This window comes from Primulina eburnea, unplaced genomic scaffold, assembly GCF_022965805.1.
Source record: "Primulina eburnea isolate SZY01 unplaced genomic scaffold, ASM2296580v1 ctg368_ERROPOS200000, whole genome shotgun sequence".
Taxonomy (NCBI): Eukaryota; Viridiplantae; Streptophyta; class Magnoliopsida; order Lamiales; family Gesneriaceae; genus Primulina; species Primulina eburnea.
This window is the reverse complement of record NW_027331185.1, coordinates 1-20769: the sequence shown is the minus strand read 5'-3', so window position 1 is coordinate 20769 and position 20769 is coordinate 1. Positions and strand designations below refer to the sequence as shown.

At 29.5% G+C, this 20769-nt stretch overlaps 3 protein-coding genes across 7 annotated transcripts; 2 read left to right on the top strand and 1 right to left on the bottom strand.

Annotated features, from left to right (window-relative positions):
* Positions 1 to 2855: 2855 nt before the first annotated feature.
* Positions 2856 to 3746, top strand: LOC140821003 (pectinesterase inhibitor 3-like). Its single transcript, XM_073181391.1, has one exon. The coding sequence runs from the start codon at positions 3010 to 3012 to the stop codon at positions 3568 to 3570; it is 561 nt and encodes a 186-aa protein (XP_073037492.1). The 5' UTR covers positions 2856 to 3009; the 3' UTR covers positions 3571 to 3746.
* A 5986-nt stretch (positions 3747 to 9732) lies between these two features.
* Positions 9733 to 12875, top strand: LOC140821022 (small ribosomal subunit protein uS8my-like). 5 transcript variants are annotated; one of them, XM_073181413.1, is made up of 5 exons: positions 9733 to 9802; positions 9884 to 9945; positions 10581 to 10712; positions 11112 to 11272; positions 12390 to 12875. In XM_073181413.1, the coding sequence occupies exons 1-5, from the start codon at positions 9756 to 9758 to the stop codon at positions 12486 to 12488; spliced, it is 501 nt and encodes a 166-aa protein (XP_073037514.1). In that variant the 5' UTR covers positions 9733 to 9755; the 3' UTR covers positions 12489 to 12875. The 5 variants fall into 5 exon arrangements, with proteins under 5 accessions (XP_073037514.1, XP_073037513.1, XP_073037517.1 ...); XM_073181412.1 differs by having other exon boundaries at positions 10530 to 10712; XM_073181416.1 differs by having other exon boundaries at positions 9776 to 9802; positions 10567 to 10712.
* Positions 12876 to 15190: 2315 nt separating this feature from the next.
* Positions 15191 to 15961, bottom strand: LOC140821002 (auxin-responsive protein SAUR76-like). Its single transcript, XM_073181390.1, has one exon. The coding sequence runs from the start codon at positions 15883 to 15885 to the stop codon at positions 15511 to 15513; it is 375 nt and encodes a 124-aa protein (XP_073037491.1). The 5' UTR covers positions 15886 to 15961; the 3' UTR covers positions 15191 to 15510.
* Positions 15962 to 20769: the final 4808 nt, after the last annotated feature.

Genomic DNA, 20769 nt, shown 5'->3' with positions numbered 1-20769 from the left:
CAATGGGTGAGTGACACTTCATCGGTGCTCACATAGGTGTGCACGGTAGGTGTACATCATATCAAAATTATATATATATATATATATGTATACATATATATATATATATATATATATATATATGTGTACATCATGTTCAATTTTTCTGTATTTATCACATCCAATGGGTGAGTGACACTTCATCGGTGCTCACATAGGTGTGCACGGTAGGTGTACATCATATCAAAATTATATATATATATATAATTTTGATATGATGTACACCTACCGTGCACACCTATGTGAGCACCGATGAAGTGTCACTCACCCATTGGATGTGATAAATACAGAAAAATTGAACATCCAATAGGTGAGTGACACATCATCAGTGCTCACATAAATGTGCACGGTAGGTGTACATCATATCAAAATTATATATATATATATATATATATATATATATATATATATATATATATATATTCCTTACCCACTCAAAAATTATTGAGTTGGCTACTTCATACCTTTGACGACTGCAATGTGAAAATTACACACAATTTTCGAACCGGCCATTTTGAAATTTAATTTTAAGCATCTAAACCAATCTGAATGACGAGGTCATTGCGATCCCATGTATTCCTTAATTAGAGGAGTTAGGTCTAGTGATGTGTTTGGATTGAAAGTTTTTAGATGGAATTTCAATTCAATGTTGAAGAACCAAATTATTTTTATTAACGTTTTTTTTGCACGCGTTGCGTATTTATAAAGTTTTGAGTAAATATTTAAATAAAATAATTTTTATTTCCAAATTAATTATTTATCCATATTTATTTTTATCAGAGGTGATTTATACATCCAAAAATTTAAATACATAGGTAAAGATGTAATTGGCTTTGAAAATGTGGATAAATATAGGATTGAAAGATTTTAAAAGATGATATTATATAAGTATTAATATTATAGAAGATTTGGATGTTTATGAATTGAATAGGTCTCTTATGAGACGGTCTCACGAATCTTTATATGTGAGACGTGTCAATCCTACTGATATTCACAATAAAAAATAATATTTTTAGCATAAAAATTAATATTTTTTCATGGATAAATCAAATAAGATATTTGTTTCACAAAATACGATCCGTGAAACCGTCTCACACAAGTTTTTACCTTATGAATTTCATGAATTTGAAATTTCTCTGCTTTAAATATATACTATATATTTAAGTCACAACCCCTTATCGGTATAATCAAATTACACCAAAGTGATATTAAAATTAAATCCCTCACTAATTAATAATTTAACAAATCAAAAATTTTTATATAGTAGTTTTATTCACCATTTTTACAGTGCCAGCTATATGGAAACCTGATGCTTAAATTTTATAGTTTTTTTTTTTGGATAAAGAAACTGTCCAATCAAAAAACTTTCTTTAAAAATATTTTTTTAATCAAGACTTGGTCACTTCATGTCCCCCTACTATGTAAACAACGACTCCTCACATGACACACCTCCGAGATTTGTGCTCTAAAGTGTGGTGTGACGTGTACTTTTTAAACTTTAAAAAATATATGGATATTTTAATATTAATAAAAATGTTTGTTATTATTATTTGTATTTTAATCAAATAATATTAAATGATTAAGATGAAATTATTTTCAATTTACAACAGTTATTCGATTTAAAAGATAAATTTTATTTAGATTTTTTTTATATAAAATAAGGAATGACTTGGAAAAAAATTTAGTATAGTAAAAAGAGTAATTATGTAATTAAATATTTTAGTGTCTTTCAAGATAGTTATTCTAAAGGTCTCACACTTAATAATATAGTATAGATAATATATTTAATTATATATATATATATATATATATATATATATATATATATATATATATAATTACACACAAATACATATGCAAAACAATCGGTATCCAACTAAACGTGGCCAGAAATTTCAAAGTTAGGAACTTCACTTTTTCTCAATCATAAATTGACTTTTAGATTTTATACAAATATAAATTTTTGTTAATCATTTTATTCACTATGATTTCACGCAAACCAAAGTTTCATTATTATAATTTTCTTTTAATTATTAAAATTGATATTGATAACTTCTAAGGAATTTTTTGTTTGAGAACTTTCATTTAATTTATGTTGTCTTATATTTTGTCCAACAAATGATAAATTTTTTTTAAAAAAATTCTTTCTATTTTTTGCTTATATTTGATGAGATAAACAAATAGCTACGTTAATAAATGTAAATTCCCATATAATTTTTAAAACACCAGTTATGAATTTGTTACTTCGATGACCAATTTGGCTAGTTTGGTTGATAAAAGTAATTTAAATTACACAAGTGAAACATAAATATTTGCATACATATTAATTAATTTACTATTACATTCCAAAATTTTAAATTATATAATTTATTGTTACAACCGACATATTTTAAATAGATATGACATCTTTATGTTATGAAAAACTCTTTTTAAGTGTTCAAATTTTTTAAGTTGGACTTAAGCTTTTAAATATGATTAAAACATAAAAGTATGAGTAGGTCTCTTGTGTGACGGTCTCACGAATCTTTATCTGTGAGACGGGTCAATGCCGATATTCACAATAAAAAAGAATATTTTTAGCATAAAAAGTAATTTTTTTTTATGAAGGACCTAAATAAGATATTCGTCTTACAAAATACGACTACGTGAGACCGTTTCACACACATTTTTGCCTAAAAATATTAGGTGTGGCATAGATGGACCATATTTTGGTATAAATAATTAAGGTTTAATCCAACTAAAACTTTGTCCTGTAATTAATTAAATTGGGCAACTTTAATGTCTCCCACCCCTATAAAAAATCTCCCAACCACCCATACCATATTCCTCATCTCAAAATTTGTTACCTAGCAGTACACTCGCACACTGTCCCGACCGCCATCGCCACACAAACAAACAGTGGCCGCCGCCGCCGCCATATAACCACCGCGAGCGCAACCACAAACGGCCGCATCGCTCACCGGAACCGTAATGGCAAAGGGCCTCCAATTTTTTCTGCCCCTTTTTCTCTTCATGTTGCTACTCAAAACAACTTCGTCCCACACCGCCTACAGGCACGATCTAGTTCGCTCCTCCTGCGTCCACGCAAGCTACCCTAACATCTGCCTCAGAACACTCTCGACGTACGGAAGCTCCGCCAGCACACCCCGCGACTTAGCTCAGCTCGCGGTCAGGGTAAGCCTCGCACACGTGCGCAGAGGCTCATCGTTCCTCTCCCAGCTTCCGGTTCGCGGCCGGAGGGCACGGGGAGCCTTGAGCGATTGCGTGGAGCAAATGGGGGACGCCATGGATGAACTGAGCAGCACACTCTCGGATCTGCAGCACCTCCGCCGCGGAGGGGATTTCCGGTGGCAGATGAGCAATGCCGAGACGTGGGTCAGCGCCGCCTTGACGAATGAGGACACTTGTCTCGACGGATTTCAAGAGATCGGCGTTAATGTCCGCGCCGACGTGCGTCGGAGGATCACGAACGTGGCCAGAGTCACTAGCAACGCGCTATATCTCATCAATCTTCTAGAGGAGTCTCCTTAAACTCCACGTCGAATTACTTGTTGAAAGATCAACCATACCTCTCCCCCTCTCCCTCTCCCTCTCCCTCTCCCTCTCCCGCTAGATATGTATGTGTGTGCACCATTTCACATGCTAGTCTGTTAATGTTGGTGTTTTAAGATTAAATATATATTAATTATATATATTATTGTTGATGATATGTATAATTTTCATGCTCGAGTTGTTAAAGATTTCGTTAATTGTCTGTTAAATGTAGGAGTGAGTCTCATGTGAGATCGTCTCACGGATACTAACTGTGAGACGGATCAATTCTATCCATATTCACAATAAGAAGTAATACGCTTATCATAAAAAATTATATTTTTTCATGAAAAACCCAAATAAGAGATCCGTCTCACAAATTCGACTCGTGAAATCGTCTCACATAAGTTTTTGTCTAAATTAAGTCATTAAATGTTTAATTACAATAACAAGAAAATGTTTTATTTGCTTATGACATTCTTTAATCTCGTATTCATGACAATAAGTCAATAACGTCATTAATTAACCCGCCCCCCTTTTTCAAAACATTGACAATACTGTCATTAATTATGGTACTCACTAGTTCTTACGCCAAGCTATTTTGGGGCTTGGTAGATGATACATATCTGAGAAAATTTCTCGTTGTTTCAACAAATGACACATGTGTTGAGTGATGAAACATAATCACCCATCCATATATCATTGTTCAATGAATTGTCATGATATATTTACTCAGCACGATGAATTGATAAAGACAATATACTCATATGATTAGCATGAACAAATCTCTGTTTTTTTGTTTGATAGATTCTCGATTGGGTGATGACATGTTATTTCTAATCTTATGATTTTGTTGATAGCTTAATTTTCTTTCGGGCTAGGCGGATCTCTGCTAATGTTAGAGTTGTCATATATCACGAAACAATCGATATTGAGCCAAAAATCCTATATTAACGGAGCCAAAACGGATCGTGCGTAGTCAACTTATACGATTTGAAATTCGTTTTAATCAAATTTAACTAATATCGCACCCGTGAAGAATTTTTTTAAAATGTCAACGAAATTAATATCGAGTCATTTATAAAATTACGATTCTGTTTAACTTGGCCTTTTGTTTTTGGATTTTGTCAATTATTTTAGAGAAAAACATTTTTAGTAGTGTAACTCGTAAAATTTTCATTTGTGTTCATATATATGACAATCTACACTCTTAGTATACTAATTTGTTTATTTCTTTAAATTTTAGTCTTTTTTCATCGTACGATAACATGTACAATAACATGACAAAAAACGCTAACATGACATCGGATAATGCTAATATGTTCGATGATATTTTCTTGAAATATTTCGATATATTTATTGATATTTTAAATATTAACGACCCGACATCATAAGTATTTACTTCGAGTACAAGGTTAAATTCGAGGCCAACTCGACTAATTTAACAAGCACCAAATCGAGGTCAAAGTTTTGTTATTGTGTTGATCGTTTCGATTCTTTTTAAATGATAATTTGGTATCGTCAATTGCGTTCATTGAGAACCAAATTAATTTCATCAAACATTTCTTGTTATTACAATAAATAAATAATTTGGTAATAATAATGGGGAAAAAGGAGAAAGACAATTTGTTTGATAGGATTAAAAGGCATTTATTTAATATGGGGCATTACAGCAGACCGACCCAACAAAATATCATAATTGAATTTAATATGAGTTGTTAGGCATTCATTACATTTGAGTATATTTATAGCAATAATTAAAATTGAAATAAAACTCCTCTAATCTATACATGGATTTATAGAAATTCAAGATTCAACTAATCGAAAATTTACTGATCAATCGAACTGACCGATTTTCACTACAAACCGAACTCATTAAAAATCGATAATTTCGTATACCGGTTTTTTTCGTTCGACGACCAAAATAACCATTTTTTACTAAAAAAAATATTTGGATTTTTTTAAAAAAAGAAGGCTGTTAAACTTTATTTATTATATATAATAAATAATATTTTTTTGGACGAGAGAATGAAACGTGTAGAATTTTTTTCGTTTTAATCAGTTCAAAAACCAAAACATAACACTACAAAAAAAGGGTACAAATAGCGACGGTTTTAACGAAACCGTCGCCATTATATCGACGGCTTTTAGTAAATCGTCGCTATTTAGGGACGGTTAAACCGTTGCTTATTTAATAACTAATATTTAACCCGTGCGATGCACGGGCTGATATTATTAAAAATCGGTGAAAAATGATTAGATATTTAAATTGAAAAAAATAATATAATTATTAAAAATAAAAATAAAACTATTTTTTCGCTAATTTTAAAAAACTTTCTGAAATACAACGCATGTCGATTAATTATTTTGCCTAATAATCACTATCATATATCAAAATTTTATATTGTATTAGGCAATGACATGATGATTATCATCTTTAATATATTGATGTCAGCTACCAACCTTAATACATATTTAATACTTTAATTTTCGATAAGCTACAAATTATTATTGTTTAACTTGTAACAAAAAAATATTTTTAAATCATATTCATTAAAATTAATGAAAAATAATTTGTTAAAAATTCAGTAATTTCGTCTAAATCCATATTCACTAACAATTTTGTGACATGACACGTGTTTGACACATTTGAATGATAACGATAATTGTTTCATCAATATCTTTATCCAAATGGACTGTGATTTTATTTACAAAATCTCTTCATAATAAACACAACACCTATTATTCCGGAAGAAAAATGAAACATGTGATCAAACGTAAATTATGTATAAATCAGAATAGTTATTTTATTAACATTTATAATGTTTATTCCAAAACAATGTCAATATATTTTATGATATGTCTTCTAATAAGATGTTCACTTTCTTTAGAATTATTTTAATCATTTACATTACAGGAATTTTCTATTATCATGTATCCGTGAACATTGTAATATAGAAAAATATCACATTAGTGATACGTCATAATCAAAATTTTATACAAATAGATGAATAATATTTTTTACTTCTCTATCATGAAAGGTATATTTCAAACTTAATGTCTCGTTGTTCTCGTTGTTTTCATATGCAGGTAGTTAATAACAACAAACAAATCTAAATTCAATTGAACATTACATCTTGGAAAGATTCAACTCAATTTTGGATTAGATAAATTCAGTAAGATAAATAGAATAAAAATGGTTTCTAATATAATATACAATATTGCATTATTTATAATTTAAAATTCAAATAAGACATCCCAATGGACAAAACTATACATTGGATGCTCTTGACAGATTTATACCATACATTAAATATTTCAAATTATGAAAATCTCGAATTGCATGCATTTGGTGTCAAACATTTCTGATTATTGAAGATAATATACATGTTTGTTGAGAGTAATTTAATGTCCATTTGAAACTCTTTGAAACTATCTCTTTTAGTTTTTTTGTGCTCTCTTATTTAAATTTTTAAGAAGACAATTTAAATTATACAATAGACATATGGTTTTGGAAGAAAACAACAACGCATTAATTATTTCAAATTAAGGTAATTTCGAATTAATATGTTTTTGGGATAAAAAAAAATTATGATTACTAAATGGTAAATTAATGTTAATTGGAAAACCTTGTTGTAGTGATAACTTATAACACTCAACAATTTTATTTTAGAAAAATTAAATAAACTAATTAGATATTATATTTCTTTTTCAGTAAGTAACTTGAGCAAAAAATTACTTAAAATTGAAAAAATTATTTTTGAATGATTTACCTCATGAGTTATACTGAACATTGCAATCATTTATATTTTAAATTTATTTATGCAGTTTTTAATTAAACTGATTGATATAATCAATGCAAAATTTTTATAATAGTTTATATCTTCAATAGAGTTTAGTTTTAGCTTTAGTTAAAAAATAAAAAAACATATCATACATAAATTCATTTGAAGTAATATAAAAATTATTTAAATTTTAAATTGAATTAAATGAAGTGATATAATCAATGCAAACAATAATTGCAGTGATCATTTATTGCAGTACAAATATGTCAATATTCATGATAAATCTTTCCTTTTTTAGAAATGACATTTTGACGGAAAATTACTATTTTTGGCAAATTAAATTTGAATTAATATAAAAATTAATTAAATTAAAATTGAATTAAGTGAATTGATACAATCAATGCAAACAATAATTAAAGTGATAATTTATTGCAGTACACATATATCAATATTTTCTTTTTTAGAAATGACATTTGGCGGGAAATTACTATTTTTGACAAAAACTCTGCTTTTATATATATTAGTATTTAACCCGTGCGATGCACGAGATAATATCGATCGGCCATCAACCTTAATACATATTTATCGTGTTTAGTGTATTGATATCGATCGGCCATCAAACTTAATACATATTTAATTATTTACTTTTCGAGAAGTTATATATTATTATTTTTAACATGTGATAAGAAAATATTTTTAAATCACATTCAATAAAATTAATTAAAAATAATTTTTAAAAAATTCAATAATTTCGTCTAAATTCACATTCACAAACAATTTTGTGACATGCATGACCGTGTTTGACACATTTGAATCATAAGAATAATTTTTTCATCAATATCTTTATCCAAATGTGTTGTGATTTAATTTACGAAATCTATTCGTAATATACACAACAGCCTATTACTTCGAAAGAAAAATGAAACATTTGATTATAAGTATATTTTTTATAAATCAGAAAAGTTATTTTATTAACATTTACTATGTGTATTCCAAAATAATGTCAACAAATTTTAAAAGGTTTCTTCTAATAAGATATTTGCTTTCTTTAGAATTGGTTTAATCATTTTCATTACGGGACATTATACTATCATGTATCCGTAAAATTTGTAATATAAAAGAAAATTATCACATCGGTAATAACTAATAATTAAAATTTTGTATAAATAGAAGAATAATATTTTTTATTTCTTGATCATGAAAGATAGATTTCAAACTTAATGTCTCGTTGTTTCCATATGTAGCTATTTCATAACAACGAACAAATCTAAATTTAGACGAACATTACATCTTGAAAGGATTCAACTCATATATGGTGTTGAAAAGAAGAGTCATTTCAAAATTCAATTTTGGAATAGATAAATTTAATAAGATAAATTTTAATAAAATTGGTTTTTAATATAATATATAATATTGCTTTATTTATAATTTAAAATTCAAGTAAGACATCTCAAAAGATAAAAAGTATACATTCGATGTTTTTGACAGAATTACAACATACACAACTATTTCAAATTATGAAAATCTCGAATTGCATGCATTGAGTGTCAAACATTTCTTATTATTGAGGGTAATATACACGTGTATCGAAAGTAATTTATTGTCAATTTGAAATTTTTTGAATATTTCTCTTTTAATTTTCTTGTACTATCTTATTTGAATTTTTAAGAAGACAAATCAAGATATACAATATACATATTATTTTGGAAGAAAACTACAATGCAATAATTCTTTAAAATTAAGATCATTTCGAAATAATTTGTATTTGAGATAAAAAATTTAATTATGATTATTAAACAGTACATAAATGTCCATTAGAATACTATTTTTGTAATGATAATTTTTAACACTCAACAAATTTTATATTCAGAAAATTTAAATAAACTAATTAAATATATCATTTATTTTTTAGCAAGTATTTTGATTACTTAAAATAGCAAAATTTATTTTTAGATGATTTATTTAATGAGTGACACTTAACATTGCAATCATTTTTATTTTAAATTTATTTATATAGTTTTTATTTACAAAAATGTCATAAAGTTTACTTTTACAATAATCGGCGACGGGTTTCTGGGCACACCGTCGCTATAAAATAGCGACGGTTTTAGTAAACGGTCGCATAATTAAATACGCAACGGTTTTTAATAAAAGCGTCGCTGCTGTTAACGCAGATCGGCGACGGTTTTGACAACAACCGTGGCCGATCTCAATCGGCGACGGTTTGTTCAAAACCGTCGCCATCATAGAGACGGTTAAGCAGATCGGCGACAGTTATTTGCAATTTGTCGCTAATATGGCGACAGTTTGTCCGTTACCGTCGCTATATAGCGACGGTATTATTCTCACCTGTCGCTATATAGCGACGGTTCTCATAGAACCGTCGCTATATTTCTATATATGCCATCCTTCCCGACCATTTTTTTCAACGATTTCGTCTATATCATGTAGTTGTTATACTCTATCAATTTTTTGGAAGTTTCGATTTTTTTATTTTGTACTAACATTTGTTCGTATTTATCTCGTAGATTTGCTCGTCGATGTGATCTTCCAACGCTACGTGGGAGCTGCAAATCTTCGCACAAATCAGGTTTTAAATTTTTTTGTTATACAGTACATATACTACATAATTTTACGTTTTGCGTAGTAGTTTTTTTTATGATTTTTACGGATAAACACGTTCGCTATATTGATTTTTACTATAAACACCGTCAAGCGACGCCGAACAATATAGAACCGTCGCTTCATATAACGACGATGTTTTAAACCTGTCGCGTCAAATAGCGATGGTTCTGAATATCCTTCGCTTATATTAGGGACGATGTTTGTGTAATATGGATGGTTCTGAATATCCGTCGTTTATATAATCCAACTAAAGTACTAAAAAATACATGTTAAACAAAATGTGATAATGGGTCATTTCGGATAAATTTTAAAAATTTATTTGTACTTTTTTAACTTTGGATTGGATTAATGAAGATTGTTTTAGAAAAAATTAATTTAAAAACAAACCCAAAAGTCTAAATAGTTCTTTTTAATTAAAAAAAAATTTCTATTTTTACAAAACTTAAATTAATTAATATATATGTATATATATTTTAAAATAGGTAAAATTAAATTGGGTCAGAACAACATAGGCCAAAAAAGTAACTAAAGCGCAGATTTGATATCCAGCGAAGAGCATCAGAGAGGATTGGAGCTGCCACACAAGACAAAGAACAACAGAAATGGGAAGAAGAATACTGAACGACGCTTTGAGAACCATCGTCAATGCCGAAAAGAGAGGTTTCGCTTCAGCTGAGATCAACCCCATCTCTAATGTCATGGCTTCTTTTCTTCGAATCATGAAATTTAGAGGTATATCGTTTAAATTTTATCTATTCTTTTGTAGCGACTCTGTATGTATTCTTCGTTGATTTTGAGTGGTGTCGATTACTTGAAATTTAAGATGACCAAATTGGTTGGATTTGTTCTTTGGACTGTTTGGAAAGATCGATGTTTTTTCAGATTTTTTGCGAGGTTGAGTTTGATATTGGAGTGTAGTGAAAAGAAGAGTTTTAAAGTAGCCGATCGAACGAATTTGATTGTGAGAAGTGGTCCTTGAATTTTTTTAATTTTCCAATAGGCAAACGAAAGGAATAGTGTTTATTGATTCTGCTTTTGTTTTTCACTTTTTGCATCACTGAATTCCTTAATCCAAATGAAGCTTTGAGAAATATAGTGGGGCAGAAGATTGTGATCGTTTTGAAATCACAGGGTACATTAAAGATTTTCAAGTGCATGATCCACAAAGGGTGGGGAGGATAACTGTTGAGCTACTGGGGAGGGTTAAAGACTGCCGTGCCCTCACGTATAGACAAGACATTAAGTCAAAGGACATCGAGAATTACAAAACCCGTGCTCTTCCAACACGCCAGGTTTGTGTATTTTCCTCACATTTGAAGTTTGTGCTATTGTGACTGACTAGATTTTGTCATGCCTGCGCATCGTGAAGGAACGGTGAAATTGTAGATTTTTGTTGGAGTTTGAGATTTGTTGCGTCTGGTTTGGATATATTTGGTAGAATCATTTATGATGAGGAATTAAATGAAGTAATGACAGCTAGGAAGTACATTTGTTTTTCTTTACGTAGGGTCGAGCGCATGTTGTTTTATAAAAATTTATAGTTGATGATAACAGTGCAACTCAAATTTTTAAACCGTGCAACATCTCAAGCACTACGTTTCGATTGTTAATTGAACTCAACAATCTCACACCCAATAATTACACTTTTTGCAATAAATGAGAATCGAAGCCGTGATTTTGACTTTGATACAATTGTAAGACCGAGCGCTTGTCGTATTGCCAAAAGTTGTAGGACCAAACGCTTGTGGTTTTAACAAAAATATAGCGGGTGGTAATGGTGTAACTTAAATCTTTTAAATTATACAATAGCACAACGGGTCAAACATTGTGTTTCGATGGTTCTAACCAACATGAACAATTATTGCACCCAACAATTAAGATTTCTAATACATTCGTTTATGACAGTTTCTAACATTGCAATGGAAAACTTATCTGCTCAAGAACCTTTGTTGTAGAAATGTCAGTAATGTTTTTCTCAGTTCTCATTTGTTTGGTCTAAATATGATGTATGATGGGTTATTGATCTCAGAGTAAGAAGAAAAGGCTCGACTTTTTACTGTATACCTCTCGATCATACTGGCGAATCCACTTGGTTTTGTACTGGACTAGGTCGCCCTGTAGAGTTTAGTGATTCTCATCGATTACTCATGGATAAAACATGACTCTTCTTGCGAATTTATCATATATAACTTCATATTTAAGCTATCAACCCCAAAATTATAGTTTAGAACCCTGAAACCATGCCATTCTTGCAATCTTATTAAACTATAGTTTCCCGGTGTATCTGTATATTTATGATCATTTATATAAGTTATTCTCATGTGTTTCTTATATGACGTCTCTGCATCATGATCCTCGAGTTATGAGTAAATATGTTGACTATCCCTAAATTATTTTCTCCTCGTGCAGTGGGGCTATGTTGTGATCACAACTGCAAATGGAGTCTTGGATCATGAGGAAGCGATTCGACAAAATGTTGGCGGCCAAGTGCTGGGATATTTTTACTAGATATCTGATGGCTCTAGGGAGAAGTTGAAGTAGAAACGACAATTCCTGCTTTCTCTACACATTTTGTTCATTTTTGGTCTCCCATAAACAGCTTTTGAAGAACATTGAATCATGTGAGAGCTTCCATGGCCGTGAAAATATATTTTGTCTGCCATGCCCTTGCTATTTTCTGGAATCTGTATTACTGTTTCAAAATGTAGTCGAAAATAATACATCTCTTTGTTTGTTGCTGCGGTCTAATATAGCTAATACTTTTCTCCAATACAACAGTGAATCGCGTAAGAAGTGAGATGCTTGTGTATGAGTTTAATGTAAGGTGACTTTTGGGCTTTATTTGGTGCAGTGTTTGCAAATTTGGTTCCAAATGCTGCCATGGCATATTTTTAAGCATAATCATGTACTTTTTCCTTTCATAAGATAGATCAAATAGTTAAAATGTATATTATGGTCTTGTAGCAACCATTGTTCTAGAACTCGGGATAGGCCTCACAATGTATATATATTATTAACAATATAATTATATTATTTTTTATATTAAAAAATAAATATCTTATAGATAATTTTATTTTATAAAATTTTAATATCTATTATGTAAATATATAATTATACAGTTTCTTTTCTTATTAATTATTAATTAAATGAAAATTGATATTTTTAATTTGAGATAATAGTTTTTGTTTTTAAATATTATTAATATAAAGTTGAAAAATAAATTTAATAATTAATTTTTAAATTGTATTTTATATTTAAAAAATTAACAGATTCACAGGTCCAACCCATTTCAAATGCGTTCATTGTTATCTCTACTTGTTTTTGTTGTTTTAGATCTTGATCTTAGTTTCATACTTTCGATTGTTTCATATATACTTGGGTGAATAATGATATATTCTACTTAGTTTTTTATGTGGTTACTGTTTACAAGTCTAAAAATATATATATGAAGCGATGATGACGATGCCGAGAAAAAGGAAAGAAGATATGAAACGGTGAAAGAAGAAATGCTCACTGGTTTGACGCATGCGTGTTGAGCCTCTATAAAACTTTCTTCAAGAGCCTTGGTTGAGGAGCAATGTCCTTTTATCCCTTCACCTCCTAATTTCCATCCATAGAGTTTTTTTGTTTTTCTATATCTTTCATTTCAAATTCTAAATTTAATTGATCTCAGAGAATCTCCATTTCCTTCTTATTGGAACTTGTTATGAGCTTATCAACCACGTATAATAGGAGGAAAGTCAATCACTTGATCATTATCTATTCTCAAGTACACACAACTATTAAAGTTGTTTCTGGTAAAATCAATCATCATCGCGTATTCATCGAATCTTTTATACTATTGTCTCGAATTTTGTTTTAGTCAATACAAAGATATCTTCAAGAGACACTCACTACAAAAAAAGGTACAAATATACAAAAAAAGGTACAAATAGCGACGGCTTTAACAAAACCGTCGCCATTATAGCGACGGCTTTCCATAAACCGTCGCTATTTAGAGACGGTTTTTAGTTAACCGTTGCTTATTTAATTAAGCGACGGTTTACTTAAAAATGGTAATACCATCGATATTATGATTAACGACTGTCCTATCCAGATATGAATTTAAATGTTGAATATGTTGGAAATATTTAATTTATTTCTACTATTAGTTTGTAATATATAATTATTTGACTCAAAATTTTTTTTTTTTAGGGAAAAAATATTAATTTTTACTTAAAAAAATATACTTTGTAATATACGTTTAGTTTTAATTTTTGTTTCATTTTCAAAAATACTCTTATCTTTATTTCTTATTAAATTCATTTATTGTATAATTTTCATTTTCCTTGAACAATTTTTTCTCTCATGCTTGTTAGTTGTCTCACGTCGGTTAAATAAAATACCTGGAACTTGTATATATTGTTTTGGATAATCCTCCACCCTTGAGCTAGCTTTTGGGGTTGAGTTAGGTCCAAGTTCCAATCTTACATTGTATCAGAGCTCAGATTTCACCGTTATGTGTTGGATTGTCCATAGTTGAGTCAGACGTTCTGCCCATAATTGAGTTATTTGTAAACTTCACGTTCCAGATGTTCATTCCTGAGCGTGAGATGAGTGTGTTAGTTGTCCACATTGGTTGGATAAAATACCTGGAAGTTGTATATATGGTCTTGGACAATCCTCCCCCCTTAAGCTAGCTTTTGAGATTGAGTTAGGTCCAAATTCCAATCTTAACAAGACTTCATATTCAAAGTATAATTCGAAATAGCCACAAAAATTTCTTTTGAAACCTGGAATATTTGATATTTGAATAGTTTCAAATCAACTATTCGAATTAATTCTTAGCTTATATTAAGTCTCTTGTGAGACGATCTCACAAATCTTTATCTGTGAGACTGGTCAATCTTACCAATATTCACAATAAAAAGTAATACTCTTAGCATAAAAAATAATATTTTTTATTGGATGATCCAAATAAGAGATCAGTCTCATAAAATATGACCCGTGAGATCGTCTCACACAAATTTTTGTCTTTGAAATCATGGTATGAAGACATCTTCAACAGAAACAAAAACATCTAAATTCCCGACAGTCGTTAGACTATCACTCGAGCTCCCCATTTAATAGTATTTCAGCTTTTCTGAATATGTTATAATTATTTTCTTTATATTGTGTTTTATGAATAAATTTTATATAAAAGTTATACATGAATAATATAAATTGGAACGTGAATAAAATTGGTGTATATAATATAACAGGGACATCAGATTACAAATCAAATACAATTAAGTACACAGAAATCAATATTAAAGGCTTAATCACGGAGATTATCAGTGTAAAAAATGGGTTAATCGGTTAATCCTCACCGTGAATTTACTAACTTTTTTTTTCTTTTCTCAAAGTATAATCCACACCGCTAATTGTGGCATTATTAACAAAGGACACAAATTTTTTTGTGGGAAAAAAAAAACTATACAACATATGTGGGGATGACCACAGATCAATCACCGCCACCCTCCCTGTTTCAGTCACCGACGGTTATTAGCCGTCAGCAGGCGTAGAAATCGACGAGCTCGTCCAGCGACTCCGGCGGAGGATCGGCGTTTTCCAGCATCCAAAGCAGGTGTTCGAACAGCACCACCTCACAGCCGACGGTGATCGACTTCTCGTCGCCTCCGACGGGGATCCGCTGGACCAGCTCGCGGAAGAGAGGGTTTTCCATGACGTCGGAGGTAATCATGTATCGCCGCCGCGATTTCCCGACGTAGACCGGGTGGAGATCCTTGGAGGTGGGGTCGAAAGAGTTATCGGACGAATTGTTTGCGGCGGCGATGGAGCTGGTGTCGGGGCGGCCGAGCTTGAAGGATTGCATTTTCTTGAGCACGGACTTGATCTTGGTCAGCTTTCCTGCTCCCTTCGCCATTGTTGCAGTGACGTTGAAAGAGAAATAATTGCTTAAATGTGTTGAGAAATTGCGTGAGAAGGTTTGGTTTTATATAAAGAGGAGTGACTAGGAAGTCTCAAACACATGGGATTAAAGTTGAAATTTTCCAAATTATTATTTTCATTTAATTTATTTGGAAAATCGTTAATTCGTTTTATTCATTTAATGTGTTCGACGACATGTCGATATTTCGATAAAATTAGACGAAAAACCAACAAAAAGCGAAGCTACAAAACTAAAACCATAATTTGACAAGTTAAATAAATAAAACAGAAAAATAAATAACTTAAAAAAACTAAATTGGTTATTTTATTTGATTTATTTATCGCTGTCAAAACAATCTTGGAACCAAAGGGCAATGTGTCGATGTTGTATTCTTCTCAAAGGTGTTTTGTACGACTATATTTCAAAAATTGAATAGAAAAATATCAGTCTAACTTGGATTGGTTGATTTTTTAAAGTTGTATTACACTTTGAAAATACAATATGATATTATTTTCTGGAGAATGTCTATTATGAGACGATCTCACAAATTTTTATCTGTGAGACGAGTCAACTCTACTGATACTCTTAACATAAAAAGTAATTTTTTCATGGATGATCCAAATAATAGATTTGTCTCACAAAATACAATCTGTTAGACTATTTCACACAAGTTTTATGTATTTAATTTAAAATTAATATCATATGCACGAATAAAAAATATATTTGAGAAAATCTTTAAAAGGAATACATGTATTATTTGGCTTTCATAAATACAAAAATATTTACCAAAGGGTTTTGTGTGAAGTGGTTGGAGCAGAAGGCCCAAACAATTTGCGGCTGTGGTAGATTTTGCCATCTGTCTTCTTACTCGTCCTCCATCAATATTTGTCTGCAGTATGTTGATTGATGTCCCAATTGATTCCAATTTAGATATAAAGTGAATCGGTTTCACGGATCTATATTTATGATATAAATTTATTTGATTTATATTTGTAATAAAAATTATTATTTTAAATATTTAAATAATATTTTTCATGAATATAATCTGATAAAAGATTCATCTCACAAAATTGATCGTGAGACTATCTTGTATGAACTTTTTCATATAGCTAATATTGTTGTAACAAAAAAATTGAATTAATATTATTAATTTATTTCATAACTTTAAATTTAACGGAATATGATAGAGACATATATCCAATTCCGTGTGTATATAATTTTCCTCAAATTAAAAATTATTTAAAAAACAAATAAGGTTTGCTGAAAGAGACGGACATGTGCGAGGAGTTTACAAATTACGAAACACTTTCAACGAATATTATATATTTTTTATCTTCGATCTTCCAATAATATTTTACAATAAATGGGAAAGTATCTTAATTAAATATTATTATAGTTTTTGTCTAGATTTAACAAACAGACTCTAACTACCATTTTTTTTTCAAAATCCTGGGAGTAGCAAGTAGCAAATCGGTTACATGGTATCAAATAATCCATAAAAAAAATTTATGAGATTGTCTCACGAGTCAATTTTATGAGACATATATCTTATTACAGTCAATCACGAAAAAATATTCCTTTTGTGTCAAAAATACTACCTATTATTGTAAATATGAGTAATTATTGTAAATATGAGTAAGTTAATTCATCTCACACATAAAGATTCGTCAAATTCTTAATATAAATAATTAGTCCTCCACATATTATGACGGTTAGTTCTCAATTATCATTGAATAGTAATAGGTAAAAACTTATGTGAGATGGTCTTACGGGTCATATTTTATGAGACTGATATTTTATTTGGGTTATCCATGAAAAAGTATTACTTTTTATTGTGAATATCACTATGGTTGACCTGTCTCATAGATAAAGATTCGTAAAATCGTCTCACAAGAGACTTATTCAGAATAACATGAGAAAGAATCTTCCATATGCATCCATAATTTTTGTAATTTTTTTATGTCGATTTTATTTTAAACTATTAATCTACGTACTATTGCAAAATCAGTGATATGTCAGTTTTATTAAATATGGTATTCGATGAGAACATATATAATCTAAATATTTTAAATCAAGCCGAAAACGAGTGATTGTTCTTATTCTTCAATAATTGTATTATCATATTAATATATCGACCATACATTCAATTTTTGGCCTTTTAGTATATCTTGTAGGACCTAATGCTTTTATCTATATTTATAGATAACATAGTAATGTAATTTACATCTTTTGAATAGTAAAAGAGCCAATTGACACGTGTCGATCGCATTTTCAACATAAAAAAATAATGTATATCAACAATCTCTATCCAATAATTGTACTATTTACGATCGATTAATGGGTATCAAACACGTAACATTAACTTTGATACTAATAGAAACATCAAACTTTTTTTTTTCAAAAAAAAAAATATAACTGATGGTAATGATGCAACTCAAATATTTGAAAATTTTATAACAACTCAAACAACAAGTGTCAATCTCTCTTCTAACTGAGCAATTATTGCATCATTGTATTTTTCAAGTATAACTTCCTTGACAAAAACTCAGATGATATCGTTTCACATGTCAATTTTATTAAACAGATCTCCGACCCGATTCAACTCCGTAGAAAAATATTTTTTTATGTAAAATGTATTATTTTTCACTATAAATATAGATTGTGTCGTCCTTTTTTACGGATTTAAATTCGTGAAAATGTTTCACAAAGAGAGCTACTCATATTCCTTTACAATGATATTTTGAAGCAATATCTATGTTATAGAAGTAACTAATTTCTTAAAAATATCTTAAAATTCAATATTATATAATGTAATCTTTTGATATTACTAATCATCAATACATTATGAAAATTGAGACTGGACTTCAGTCTAAGTGGTCTCCCCTTCTTTCCCCTGTATAGTGGCTCGGGTTCGAGCCCTTCTCATTCCATAGTTTAAGATTAAAAAAATTACATTATGAAAACAAATAATGTACATCAATGATATAATATCAAGATTACCTTATTTTAACTAAAACCCAAAACTTTATTGAAACCAGATTCTTCCGTGGCTAATTTTTATTAGCCTCACGAACAAAAATGGAAAGGAAAAAAGAGAAAAATCAAATCTAATCTCCGAAAACTTGGTTGTATTTAGAACAATGCGCACGTCTTCCTTTTACGACAGACCAGATATAGTTAACGTTTTCTCCAATCCAAAATCTCCCGACATGAGCATCTTTCGGGTCCTGATCAACTTTTCCAAATTTGTCTTCACAAATACGTTCTTACGTTAAAATGGCCTACTAGTGAACTTATGTAAGAGCGACACAGATAAATCAATTATTCGAGAATCCCCAAAATATAAAAAAGAAAGAAATATTTGTAACGTCGAAAGTTAAAAATATATAATTAATCACAAGAATGATCATCGTCTTGTACGTATACTTCTCCGCATCTGATCTAGTCGACTGGTGATCCAAATATATACATATATACTTGGCTATATATATATATATATGTATGTATATACGACATAACAAGAAGTTAATAACCTAACATGTGTTGTGAATCGTGAGAGCAAAAAACATGAAATTGGTAAACATTTTCATATATGGACCCTCCATGTTCCAAATAGTTATCAATTAGCTAGTAATCTTCTACACACATATAAAATAATTTTTTATATTTATAATATTTATAGGTGTTAAAAGATTTCTTTATGTCAAAAATTTGAGATTATATTCCACATTTTTTTTGTAGTAATCATCTGATTATTATTTTTAAAAAATTAAATTGATATTTTCTTAAAATTTTCTCAATTTTTAATTTGCATACTTTGTTAATCATATGCGGATCTCCATTTTAAAATAATGAAAACGTCGTGACTAATCAATATGTTTGGTAGTCGATCCTTGATCCACGCAATCATTTAATGCAAAAATTAAAAATAAAAAATAAAAAAAATTCACATATTAATTCCATGTGAGTTCTTCATGTGATGCCAAAATGGTTACGCTGTTCACCCATCCTCCATCGGCTCCGTCTCTGTTTACGTCTTAATTATATAGAGACTTCTTTTTCTTTTTTTGATTATCCTAAATATATAATCCAGTTTATATATTTAGTAACATTCTTTTCCTTATTTTATTAATTAAGTTTTGGAAATTATATCATTATTTTTTGAACGAAATTAAAAAATAATAAAATAAGAAATTTATCGATAAACTTTATATTAGTCTGTGAATACTATATTATATAAGTAGGCAAAATTATTTTCATGATCTTCAGTGAAACACGTGTCTAGTTTTCGGGGTTTAGATTCAAGAAAGGTTCTCTTTCTATATGTATTTCATTTTTTTTTTGGGTATATGTTTTGATGATTTCTTGATACAAATTTAAATGTAAAATGTACTAAATATTTTTTCAACTTGTGGTGAATGCACAATCAGATTTCGTAATATGAAATTTGTGAGAGAAAAAAAAAGAACAAAATCTTAAATTGAAATGGAACAGAGGATGAAAAAAAAAAAAAAGCTAAAATTTATCAATAATTGTGATTTGTGGCTTCCAAATATTTTTACTTATATAAGACTATGATTGATTTGGATTGATAAGACATCAAACATTTTCTTGCACTTTAAACGTATTTATTATATATCACATATCGAGCGAAAAATTGAATGTAATATATTCTTATTTTTTATTAATTGAAAATTAACATATCACCTCAAATTTGATCGGCATATTATTTATTTATTTTTATTATTTCACATCCAAATCAAACATTTAATAATCATACTTTTTCCTAAATCAAATCTCATACATTCAAGTGTTTTATGAAATAAAATTAATTTCTATAGTAAAAACAACCACTTTTGTGGTTTTGAACCATATATA